General features: G+C 45.2%; 1 protein-coding gene across 1 annotated transcript; it reads right to left on the reverse strand.

Moving 5' to 3' along the window:
- Positions 1–806: 806 nt before the first annotated feature.
- On the reverse strand, positions 807–8,820 carry LOC125513517 (ATP-dependent zinc metalloprotease). The gene is made up of 7 exons (XM_048678649.2): positions 8,320–8,820; positions 7,892–7,951; positions 7,448–7,696; positions 7,034–7,110; positions 1,681–1,757; positions 1,460–1,592; positions 807–1,369 (listed from the first exon to the last, which is right to left on the reverse strand). Exons 1-7 carry the CDS (start codon positions 8,726–8,728, stop codon positions 1,214–1,216), a joined length of 1,161 nt encoding a protein of 386 aa, XP_048534606.2. The 5' UTR covers positions 8,729–8,820; the 3' UTR covers positions 807–1,213.
- Between the last annotated feature and the right edge of the window lie 4,815 nt (positions 8,821–13,635).

The following is a 13,635-nucleotide window of genomic DNA, read 5'->3' on the forward strand; positions in this document are numbered from 1 at the left end:
GAGATGCTGTTTTCAAGAACAAGTACTAGTACAATGCTGAACCTGAGGGGTATAATTCAGAACTTGTCTTTGTGACTTTGCACTGGCAGGTTGTATTATTCCCTGAGTCTGAAGTCCAGAGCTGCTTCGATCGGCAAGCGAGCAAACATAAATGGAAGCCGTTTGCTTCGAGTGACGCGTCCTTTTGCAAATGTTTCTGTCCACACAATGAACTGAAAGTGGCAGAGGCGAAATTCTGGTTCGAGTCCTTATAGTTATAGTTTTTTAGTAGTGATCTCTGTTCATGGAGATCACGAGGCCACCGATACCCTCTGTGGTACCGTGGTACGGTGGGATAGAAGAGTGGCATGTGGGCTTCTCTCAAAAGAGAAAAACTTTCACACCGCTGGCAAATTCCACCGTCTCTCCTGCTTGAATATCGTTCAATCCATAAACATGTGCGATCCCATCTCCAACTGAGACCACTCGATCGATCTCATCCACTTGAAAGTTCTTGTAAAACTTGGTCATTCTACTTTCTAATAGAGTTGTGAGTTCTGCATATCCGAGTATTATATCATGTTTGGAGCATGGAATCAAGCCATAGACAACGATCGGTCATCCAATCAACCAGATAGCTGTCAAAAGCACTGAAACAAAAAGCTACTCCCTCCGTTCCTAAATATTTGTCTTTCTAGACATTTCAAACAGACTACAATATACGGATGTATGTAGACATATTTTAGAGTGTAGATACACTCATTTTGCTCCGTATGTAGTCACTTGTTGAAATCTCTAGAAAGACAAATATTTAGGAACGGAGGGAGTATATGTATATCTATTGTTACCTATGTTTATATTTGTCAAACGTACAAAAAAATATTCATCATCATCACTTCTTTACATCTCCTATGTATATGCACATTTATGGCATACTGGCAACAACACCAAGCACATAGCTTTTTCCCAGCTTGCAAATTTCCACGGGAGCTCATCTGGCTACACATGCATCAGATGATCCTTTTCCTCCTTAAACCACATCAATGGATCGACGAGCCATACTATATTATGGTTATGATTTCATTGAAGAGCGCGTGCAGTCCCAGCTTCACTCCACTTCTTGCCTCAGCAAGTAGCAAGATTTCTTGTGTGCGTCAACTTCTTTGCATTGCTGAAACCTCTCAGTAAGTAAACCTTATCGGCAGGAATACGTGTAAGATATCAACATTCCCAGCTATCTGTCGGAGGCGATGGCTTCTTCGATCCTCCTAATGACGATGCTGAGACCATGTCCGCTTTCAAGTGCTTTGACGGCAGCTCTATGTGCTTTCTTGTGCCACTTCAGGAGGTTGTAAGACTGCATCACTGACCAGCGAGCTCTATTTGCCATCTGGTGATAAGCAACGAAAGATACTCATGGACTGTTTTTGGTTTATTAAGACGAAGGTAAGAAGAGACACATCAGAAGAAGAATATAGACCTGTGCGACAGAAAGCGGAGGATCGAGCAGAACACACAAACTCCTGAATAAATTCTCGTCATTTTCTCCTCCTTCTGCCTCCCCGTATACAAGTGCTTCTGCGGCGATTCCAGCAAACAGAATCATGCAGTATCTGCAATTACGATCTCGCTTCAGTACAGAAGAGACGATGTCCAACAACTCCAAGTGTCGAAATCGAAACATAACACCTGGTTACATACCTGTCAAATGCTGTACTAGACAGATGACCCTCACCAAGTTCTTTCTCCATTTTTGCGTCCCAGAACTGTGTTCCTGCCTGCAGAGGTGTGACATTACACATCTTGAGATCTCTATGAAAAGCATATCTCAGATCCTTAAGGATTTTTTGACACATTGTGCCACAATCTGCACAAAGAAAAACAAGGAAGTCTAATCCTATATTCTTACTCTTACGAGCACTGGCGGAGCCACCTCCTGGCAACCCTGGGCAGCTGGCTGGGCTCGGCTGGCAAGCCTCCCTTAGAAACATTTTTTTTAGTCGAAACAGTGCTGTGTTTGAGGTTGAAGATGACTAATGTTTGGGCAAAAGTTCACTACCATAGCAATGCACATGAAATTATTCATGATGTAGCACACAGCGAGCAATCTGGTTCTATGTTTAAGCTAGATTATGAGAAGGCCTGATAGAGTAAATAGAGAATTTATTAATTCTATGATGCACCAGAGGGGCTTTGGTGCTAAATGGATGAATTTGATACAATCCTTGCTCTATAAAGGTCAATAGCAACTTCTTTGAAGCTGGTCAACCCTATCTCTCCTTTACTATTTAACCTAGTAACTGAGTGTTCACTAGAATGCTGATGAAATCTGCTAGGCATGGTTTAATATCTGGTTTGAAAAAAAAAATCTGCCATGATCCTTAAGCGGATCCTCTCTTGCTTGGAACAAATATCCATCACAAGTGTGAACTTATGCCTATCAACATCGATGCTGATTAAGGCCAAACTTATGCCCAAACCTTATGTTGCAGATTAGGGGAATTTCCTATGAAGTATCTTGGAGTTCCCTTGCACTATAACAAACTTAGAAAGGAGGACTTGCAATCTGTCATTGATAGTGAGAAATTAGTTCTTATTCAATCCTGGTAAGCAAATATTCCTATTTACATGATGAGTATCATTAAATTCCCTATGAAGTATCTTGAAAATGGGCTATAGCTCTCATAAATTCTCAGATGGCATACTGCTTCTGGATATGAGCCATCATAAATATCATCCAACCCATTGGTATCTGTTGACACAGGAAAAAAAGAATTTGGAGCCCATTGGTATCTGTTGATACAGGAAAACAATAATTTGGTGGTTTAGGGGTACAGATATGAGCATGTGTCTTCTAGACCTTGGGTTAAAAGATACTCCCTCCGTCCCATAATGTAAGACGTTTTTTCACACTACACTAGTGTCAAAAAACGTCTTACATTATGAGACGGAGGGAGTACCATTTAAATGACAACAAACTCTAGAAACAGATAATTGTTTTGCAAGTATAGAACTCAGGACCCAAACTTATTTGCCTGTCCTACCAATGATATCTCTCCCTTTTGGAGGAGGGTGTCTTATGGGCTGCAAAAGCTGGTATGATGGGATATCAGTGGAAGGTTGGAAATGTCAAAAAGGTGAAGTTCTTGGAAGACCATTGGTTTGGCACCTCAAGTCTTGCTATTCAATTCTAGGAGTTGTATGGGCATAATATTTCCCTGACATCTAGGATTGGGTGCAATATAAAAGATACTTTTAGAAGATGTGTAGATCAGAATCGGCTCAACAAACAGTTTGATGTGATTCATATTGCTAATTCGCTTCAGATTAATGAGTATGATGATGCTATTATCTGGAAGTTTGAATCAAAAGGGATGTACTCTGCTAGTTAATTTTACACTATCATCAACTTTAAGGGAGTTATGCCTGTACATGTTCCTGCTGTTTGGAAGCTAAGCTGTCCCACCAAAAATCCACATTTTCCCAGGCTCCTAAATAGAGACAATTTAAATAAAAGACAGAATGTGCCTGATCTACCTTGGCCGGAACCTGCGAGAATGAAAGAAATCCCTCCTCGACTCCATCCAGGCCCTAGACCTCCGGGCCGACTCCACGGGCCTTACCTCGGAGGAGTGGCTACTCCGGTACGATCTTGAGGATCAGCTCATGGTCATATATACGGATGAGGAGGCCTACTGGCGTCTGCGGGGCACACAAAATTGGGTCCTCAAGGGGGACGCCAATACGGCATATTTTCAGGCCATTGGCAATGGCCGGCGGCGCCCGAACACCATCCCCTTGCTTTGGGACGGTGAGACCCTCCTGCGGCGACTGGAGGACATCCGGACCCATGTCGACGGCTTCTATAAGGCCCTATTCTCAGCCTCCCCTCGGGGAGGAGTTGCTCTGGCCCACGACATCTAGCCTGAGCACATGCGCGTTTCCGCGGCAGATAATGCAGCCCTCACGGCTCCGTTCTCGGAGGAGGAGGTCTGGGCTGCCATCAAGGGCATGAACCTGACGTCCACTCCGGGGCCAGATGGCCTCCCTGTGAAGTTCTTCCAGACTTTCTGGAATGTCATTAAGCAAGGGGTCATGGCCCTTCTTGAGGAGTTTTTTGTGGGCTCCATCGACCTAGCCCGCCTTAATTATGGGATTATCACCCTCATCCACAAGGTGCCTGATGCCTTCGACATTCGCCAGTTCCGCCCGATCACGGTGATCAATGTGATCTTCCGAATCCTGGCAAAGGGGTACGCCAATAGGGTGACCCTCTTGCGGACCGCATCACCCACCCCGACCAGTCGGCCTTCATCCAGGGACGCTATATCCTGGATGGAGTCCTAGTCTTCCATGAGGCTCTCCATGAAGTTCGCTCCAAACACCTCAAGGCGGTCTTCCTGAAGCTGGACTTCCACAAGGGTTATGACATGGTCAGCTGGGCCTTCCTTCGGGAAGTTTTCCTCCGGAAGGGTTTCAATGATCGTTGGGTTACCAGGGTCATGCAGATGGTCTCCTCGGGCCGGACCGCCGTTAACATCAACGAGGAGATTGGACCCTACTTCCCCACCTTCTGTGGGGTGCGTTAGGGCGATCCTCTTTCCCCGTTCTTGTTTAACATGGTGGTCGATGCGCTCGCCTCCATCCTCGATAAGGCTAAAGAGGCGGGCCACCTCCGCGGGATAGTCCTCGATAAGGCTAAAGAGGCTGACTCGCTGGCTGTGGCAGATTGCGAATGGGGAAGGGGGCCTTTGTCTACGCATGATTCAGAATAAATACCTGCATGGCCAGCCGCTCGCCTTCTGTCAGTGGTCTGGTTGCTCTCAGTTCTGGCAATCTCTAATATAGTTGCTCCCGGTCCTCCGCATCGGGACCTCCATCTCGGTGGGGTCTGGAGCGTCCACCCTCTTCTGGTTCGACCGGTGGGCCGGGGACCGCCCTTTCGCGGCCCGTTTCCCGGATTTGTTCGCCATCGCGGTCGAACCTAGGATCTCTGTCGAGGTGGCCCTTATTGACTTAGGGCGCCTCGTGTTCCGGCGGCCTTTCGGGCCCCCGGACCTCCTCGCCTGGCAGGACCTTCTAGCATGCATCGCCCTACATGAGCCTAACGTGGAGCACGCGAACGACCGCTTCTCATGGCATCTAGAGCCGTCAAGTAGCTTCTCCACTACATCCATGTACCAGGCCATCGCAACGACACCCGGACCTGAGCCTCTCGTGGTGATTTGGTCGATCCGTCTACCGCTGAAAATCCGGATCTTCCTGTGGCAATGGATCAGAGGTCGGGTCCCCTCCGGTGTGGAAGTGCTCAAGCGGAATGGCCCGGGAGATGGGATGTGTCCGCTCTATGGGACAGAAGAAGACTCGAAACACATCTTCTCTTGCGTATCCGCACAATTCCTATGGAGTTGCCTCCGCGAAGCGGTGGGTGGTAGTTGGTGCCACAACAACTTCCCCAACCTCTTCGCCAAACTCCAGGCTTCACCGCCAGCTGTCCGCCACACTAGGTGGCTGACTATTGGGGTCCTTGCCTGGACACTGTGGACGGTCTGAAATAAGCTTGTGATCCAGCGTGTGCCTCTAGGACGTGCTACTGACGTTGTGTTCAAAATGTGTGGTTATTTGCAGCTTTGGTGGCCGCTTAGCCGCCCCCGGGACCGAGATGCCATCACCACCATCATCGCTGATCTTCACGCGATGGCTCTCCGCTTGGCGCCGCCGCTTCCTCCTCCGCCACCAGAGCCGGATTAGATCCTCACATTCTGTGCCGCCACTTGTTTTTCATTTTTGGGCTTGTTGAGTTGTGCCCTCAGCAGAACCTGTTTGTACCTTGTGTTGTGCTACTTCGTGTGCGGGGTGTGGGTGCGTGTGTTTGCTGTGTGACCTTTGTTGGACCTTGTGGCTTCGGAGGTTTGCTTTATATATAAAGCAGGGCAAAAGCCTTTTCCGGTATCATGTGTACTCTGTTCTGAAGCTGAGGCATGCATGCTTGGAAAGTGATTTCTCATTTCACTGGACTTCCAGGCATTGCTAACTTACTTTGAGGCTGGAGCCTGTTTGTGGATAAGTAATACAACCATAAAGTAGCAAATGACGTTATGGGGGTTGTGGAAGCTTCATAATCATATTTGCTTTAATCAGCACATATTTGTCCGGAATGCGGGTGAGTTGGTGGAAAATTGCTGCATTTCTTTCAGTGGCGGCTCCTGTGCTCGGAGGGTGCAAGAGAGCAGATAGACAGAGCGGTTCCATCCTGAGTCTCTGAAGATGGAGTTCCCATGGCCGCAGCATGCTAATTCTGAAGCCTGGGAAGGTACTATGGCCAGTCTTGTGCGCTGGGCCGCTGGCTGGAAGCCACCTCGCTGAAATTCGTGGAGAATGAGATGATGCTTCATGTCGTCCCCAACATCTGAGTGCAATCTGGGGTTCTGGTCGTGTGGATGTCTTTTGTTATCTCCTTGTAACACGGTTAATAGATGTACAAGACGTTCTCTGAACTTTTTATTTACTTCTTTTGTTTTGCTGGGGTAACGCTTCTGTTATTCCCCCGTGGACTGGTGATGTAAAACCTGAACCGATTTGGTTTCGTGGTCAATGGAACTGGGGCGGGGGCCTATTCTTTTAAAACTACCATAGCCACAGTTAGGCTTTGCCCAGGCTCCAAAGGCTGGCTAGCTCAGCCACTTCTTACAAGACATATTTCTTTAGTCTTGGCTACTACATACCAACTTGGTGAGGTTTATTAGCCTTCTAGATCAGCAAATACTTCTAAAACTGCATCTAAATCCAACTTGAAAACAAAATACTTGTGCATACTTTCTTAATAATGTATGCAGGAACATGGGCAGATTGAACTCAGTCACACCACTTGCTAGTGATGGCAGTAGAACATTTGTTACTTGTAACTTGTAAGTAAACTTAACTCAAAATTTTGAGAAGGCGGGATGATGTATTGAAACGACAGAAATTACACTACTTCATCAGATAATAAACATAAAAAAAACAACTAGCACAACATACATATAATAAAAGAAAAAAATAGTAAAGGTGGTACCTGGCCTTGAATGCCCATCCGCAGTGCCACAAAAGGATCCAGGATGACTCCTCGTATGGGGCAGCCCATTAGATAAGCTAGACACAGGTTCATGAAAGTAAGATGTGTTAGGGTAAAAACTAGTCTCAGAAGTCAGATGCTATACAAATAGCCATTGTTCCAAATATTGGCCACTTAATCGCTACTCGGTGGGTCACCGAATAGCCGATTAACTGGTTTATCGGCCAATTAACTGGCCAATTCGCCTATATTATCCCTTATCGTCACCTGACCGATATGGTACCAGTTACCGATATCCTGAACAATGCAAATAGCAGACTGCAAAACTAACAAATAAAAGCTACCATCCCAAAGTTGGATCGATACAGGACTTGAGACCATAAAACAGTGTGAGACATTGAAGGAAAGAAATACCAGTAAGAAGATGTCCGGCTTCATGTACAAGGACTCTGCGCTTGTATGGAGGCCAGAAACATGAGATTTGTGCAGCACAAGTACCACCAAGAAAAAGTGCATCTCCGGTTGCTAACGCCAATATCGCAGCCAAGTTAGGCCGTACATCCACTCCTTGGGTTAGTAGAAAAGATGCACCGCCAAAAAAAGTAGCCAGAACATAACGAGAATTTCCTGAGAGACCCCACTTCTTTGGTGCAAGCTTTGCAGCTGAGAAAAGTAAAACATGAAGAAGATAAGGGCTACATAAGAAGGTGAAGTCCTAAATTGGTGCATTATCCTATTTCACATATCCACTGGTAAGACAAGGAGTGTTGCAGTATGAGTTTGAAAAAGAATGCCACTTCAATGTTTGAATAAGGAAGAACACAGATGAAAGAAAGGGAATATTGCCTCAATTTTCACCTTCCAGGCCTGTCATCTCCTTTAAAATTGTCGGCGTAACTTCTCTCGGTCCCTCCAGAACTGCAGCAAAAAGGGTATAAAATATCTCTTGACCTAAATGAAAACTATCAGTGCATTGCTGTAAATACAGAGCAAGCCAAGTGCAAAATTTCAGGGCGTTCCTTGACTGAATCAGTATAGTGAAACACTTTCAGATCAGTTCACAGCTTCGCATTCTACATAGCTTATACAAGCTAGAATGCTGGATTTTACCATGAACCCCGCAGACCTCATCGAACATTGCTAACAGCTAACAAACCGAATTCTACACCAAGTACAAATTTGAAGGCAGTTTGGCAACTGGGATACTAATTTTGGATAAAATGGCCCTCAAACCCATTCAATTATCACGCAAAAAATGGGACAATTAACGAGAGATCGGCGTTTACCTATGTTCTTGCACTTGCCGAAGTTGGCGAGGACCCCGCGGTCGGAGAGGAACTGGTACGCCCGGCCGACGAGCCGCATGTCATCTGCGTCGATGCAGGTGTCCAGCACCTCCCAGTCCCGCCCCGGCGACAGGGGGAGAGCCACCTGCGTAGCCGCATTCGTGGCCGCTTCCGGATAAGACGCGGGCTCCACGGACTGCAGGAAGCGGAGCGCGCGGGAGAGGTCCTTGCTCTCGACGGCGTCCTCGAACTCGCTCCACTCCCTGAGGGAGCCCGCGCGGAGGCGGGTCCCGGGGCGCGGCGGGCGGGACGGGAAGGGGAGGAAGCGCTTAGAGGAGGGGGGAGCCGGCTGGGAGGCGGAGAGGGCCGCGGTGGAGGTGAGCGGCGAGGAGCAAGAGGTGGACGCCATTGGTGCGGTCACGGAGGTGGGTTGCTCTGCTTCGCTGTGACCGTCGTGGCGTCGCCCGCTGCCGGTCGTCAGGCCTGTCCGGTATGACTGATTTTTTTTAGTGGTAAGACAAAATTGTATTCATCAAACTCCACATAAAATGGGATACAAGTTAGGTCATGAGGTTGGCCAAATCAAACATGATCCCATGATCCAGTCTAAAAGCATACCGAATACTTCGCTAACTTATGTGCTTCATAATTCACAACACGACATTCGAAAGAAAAGTTAAAAGTGAAAAAAGCTACTTGGGATTTAATTTCGTCGATAATAGCTTCATAGCTTTCCTTCAACCCTTAAGGCTACCGCATTCACCGCTAGTTGTGAGTCAGATGATATAGCGACATTTTGTAGATGCAGATCCGCTGCTAACGCAAGTGCCTCCCGATATGCGATCACCTCAAACGTGGTCGGATCATGTGAAACGTCAATCACCAATCCCGAGCTTCCCTAATAATTCCCTCTGTTGTCTCTGCATACTGCTACAGCCGAGCCTCTTTTTACTAGTTGGACTCCCACGATGACATGGATCTTACTGAACTCCGGGGGTGGAGCTCTTGGTCTTGATGGTGGTACACTGGGTGGAACAAGCGCTGCTCGAATTAGAGTCCACCCTCCTTCCTTGATCATGTCAAGATCTTCGATATAATGATTGATGAAGCCTTGTACCGCATGCGGGCTATGAAAGATGCCCTCATGAATAGCTTTCCTTTTAGCTGCCCATATAGCCACAAAGTAATAGAAAGTTTTACAAGGAGGTCATGCGGCAATGTTTCCATGCGCGTGAACAGTCATTGCTTCGCATTCGGTTGGGTAGTGGATGATATCTTTTGTGCCAGCTCCTCATTAACTAATGCCGAGGTACACCTGGACATTGTGTAATCGACCAATGAATGCCTCCACGAATCCGGTGCTCCACAGATGCCGCACGCGCTCGAATTGGTCATGCGCTGGTGAGCCCTGACATCTTTAGTGGGGATCGAATGTTTCGATAAACGCCAACGGAACACTCTAACCTTGCCTGGAACCTGGACCTTCCACAAAGTTTTCCATGCCTTCTTCTCTTTGGTCGTTGAAAGTGCAACTAATCCCTAAATGGTTTTGGTAATTCATAACAACATATATATCATTGATCTAATGCTTATTGAAAATAGATTTCAGAAAAGATCAATGATTGGCATGGCAAGGACATGAGATTGTGGACCCCTCAAAATGTTAAGGACATGGATTGGCAAAGCCTCAAGACTCTGCATTTTCTACATTTTTTGTTAAATGGTCCAAGATCGCATTGAGTCCATAGGAAAGTCAATACTATTAAAAGGGGATGCGGTTTTGATCATGACTCAATTACTCAAGTGCTTAGTGATATTGCTCCAAAAATCCTCAAACGCCTTCTCCAAATCACATATGTCCAAACCCTAAAATTTCATCTCGGTCCCACTAAAAAGATTTATGCCGGACCCACCAAGTTGATCCTACACACTGCCAAAGCCAAATCCTAAAATTTCGGTCTCACCGAGTTGTTGTGGCCAAGTTTCTATAAGCCAATTTGTTCATTTTGGAATCACCGAGTTGAACTGATCGGAACTATCGAAACAAAGTCCTGCCTAGGTTATCACATTTCGGTCTGTCTGAGATTTCCACTTCGGTCCCACCAAAAAGCCAAACATTCATATCTTTTACACAGGTCGGTCTCAACGAGATTTTGCTCCGGTGTCACCGAGCTGAGTCAAAAGTGTGTAACGGTTGAATTTTGGGTGAAGGCTGTAAATACCCCTCCACCCCCACCTACTCTGGGAGGAAGCGCTTGGAGGAGGGGGAGGCCGACTGAGAAGCGAAGAGGGCCGCGGTGGAGGTGAGCGGCAAGGAGCAAGAGGTGGTTGCCATTGGTGTGGTCGCGGTGGTGGGTTGCTCTGCTTCGTTGTGACTGTCGTGGCGTCGCCCGCTGACGGTTGTCAGGCATGTTAGGTATGATTGAATGTTTTTGTTTTTTAAACGGCCCACCGTATCCCCACGAGCAAACCTGGTCAAGTGGGCCGGCACGGCCTGACCCTCCACTAAACATGCCTGGCAGCACGATCCAGGGCGGTTTGTTCATAAATGGGTTGCCGTGATGGCACGTGTGCTGCACTATCAGGCCCAGATATGGCATAGATTTTAAACGTGCCGGCCGGCCGGTCTGTAATGGGCTGTTTGGTCCTAATAGGCCATTACGGCCCAATTACTTAAAAAAATCTGAAAATCTGAAAAAATACATGAAACTCAAAACCTGAGGCAAAGTTTATGTGGAATAAATCTTGAGCTTTCTTAGTGGCTGCCTCATTAAAAAATTTCATCATTAGGAAGGAAAAGGAGTACAAAGCCATGCACTAGATTACAAAAGGATAAAAAATTACAAAGCGTACAACTGTTCTTCCTCTTCTTCAGTGGTAAGATTTTTGAACTTGGCTTTCTGTCTTGTTTGTAAATGCTGGAAGATAACCATATAAGCCAAAACTTAACTATGTCATTATAGATAAGTTCCAAGTAAAGTCATAGAAAACCAAGATTCATTTTCTAAAGGGAAGTGCAGACCAACATCTCACCAAAATCATGACTTCACGAGAAATGAACTAGTTTCAGAACAGAAGCCAAACAACTCAGGATCAGGCAATAGATATTTAAGCATGGACCTCAGTTAACAAATAGGATCTGAAATCACTTGGGTGAAGCTTTCATGAATTATTAGCCCAGCTCACCCAAAACCAAAAAAAAAATAAACAAAATAAAATAAAGAGGCTACATGTGGTGCCCAACTATTAAGCCAAAATCATTCAATGAAAAGAAGTCATCCTTGTGAAATATCAGAAGCGTCTCACCTCCCATGGGAGGCCGCGTAGTGCTATATTGATTGATCGGGGCTTATCCCGTCTAACGCATACATTGTTCTGTTACAGCCGTGGTTGGCAAGGAGAGAATAAAGAGGTAAGAAAAGCAACAGTGAAAAGTAAATAAGCTAGAGGTAGACGATGAGCGAACGCAAGCCATCCGATCTTCTTTTCCGTCATTGATCCCCAGCCGTTCATTATCTGAACCGGTACAGTTAACTGAAGACTAAAACACCTAGCAAGTTCAGTCACAATGCCCCGTTGTGAGCGCGATCTTGTCTTCAAGAAGCTGAAGGTTGACGGCGCCATGCTTTGACTGTCTTCTTGAAAAAGGCTGGGAATGTATGCTTCATGAAATCCACGTCTTCCCAAGTTGCGTCATCCAGAGGAAAATTCAGCTGGCTAATGTGGAACACTGGGTGGATACCCACGTTTGCAGCTGCAGGTGATATGCCACAGTGCCCACATGATACAGTACTCGAAATGGTCCGAAGAACTTCCTTTGCAGCTTGATGTGAGAGTGAAGGCCGAAAGCATATGGCTGAAGCTTCCAAGTAAATCATGTCAACTACTGCGCTTCATCGTTGACAGCAGTTGTCAGTGTTGACAGCAGTGCCTACCATCGAGAACTCACTGATTTGTCGCTGTGGATATCCATATAAGGCCTCAAAAGGAGTCTCTTGGAGAGACGAATGAAAAGAACTGTTGTACAGTATTCAGCCATGGGTAAATGCTGAACCCGTTTCTTCGAATCAGTAGAAACCAGGCAGCAAAGGTAATTTCAATACACTCGTTCACATGTTCAAGTTGCAAGATCAGTCTGACAATGTCGCATTCTCCATTGGAGATGCATTTTGATGTATGAGTTCCATATCAAGAAAGACTTTTTCCAAAGATGTTTCCAGCTAATTAAAACAAGTCAAAACTGGAACAAAACCATATAAGCCAAAGCTTACCTGCATCATAAACCAAGATTCATTTTTTTAAAGAAAAGCCAACAAAGTGTAGACCAGCATCTCAATCAAATAGTTTCAGAATAGAAGCCAAACAACCATAAGGATCAGCCAATAGATACTTAAGAAATGGACCTCAATCAACAAACAAGATTTGAAATCATTTGTGTGAAGCTTTCACTGATTAGTACTCAAGCCCACACAGACCCAAAAATAAAATAAAATAAAGAGGCTTCATGTTGTGCTCCAGCTAAGCATTACAAATTCAACTGATCTAAGTCCAATTGTTAAGCCAAAATCATTCAAGGAAAAGAAGTCATCCAATTTTAGCAAAAGAACCAATATTAAAGCACCGTGTCACATGCTGAGTATCAAGGCACAATGAACATAAATTTGTTCTTAACAGTTCAAGATGGAAAAAGAAGGACAGCAAGAGCTTGAATAGCGAAAACAAACTGCTAACCATCGACAGGGAAAATGCTCTCAGGTTATTATTATACTCCCTCTTCTAGTTCTGGAAAAGTTATTGGCTTAGGCATGGGTTTAATTAACTTTTTCCAAACTTTGACTCACTATATTTCATAATATTTTTGGATTGGAAATGTGAAAACAATGTGTAGGTTTATCTCATAAAGTACTTTCAAAAAAATATTGTCTCGAAGAACTTTACAGTAATGATGTATAATAAAAATAAAGGTTATCTCTCATAAAGTATTTTAAAGAAGTACGTATAGATTTGAAGAGTTTTATAGTTAACGAAAATAAGCAGTAAAAGTTGCATTATGGGGGCTTCTTCAGAACTAGACTAGAGGGAGTATGTTCATCATTGAGCAACACACACATATTGTGGTGCTTCCCGATCAACCTAAAGCCTATTTTTATTCACAAAAAAAAAACTAAAGCCTATTTAAAAGGTGTATACCATCCAATTTAAGAGATAATTTTTAATTCTGGAAAACTTAGTGGTTTTGATTTACGTTTTGTTAGTGTAAATAAACAGAAATTACTATGTAAAAGAGGGGGAGAGGTGGTAGATCTTACCATTGTG

Source organism: Triticum urartu, chromosome 6A, assembly GCF_056163025.1.
Source record: "Triticum urartu cultivar PI428250 chromosome 6A, HENAU_Tu73, whole genome shotgun sequence".
Lineage (NCBI taxonomy): Eukaryota > Viridiplantae > Streptophyta > Magnoliopsida > Poales > Poaceae > Triticum > Triticum urartu.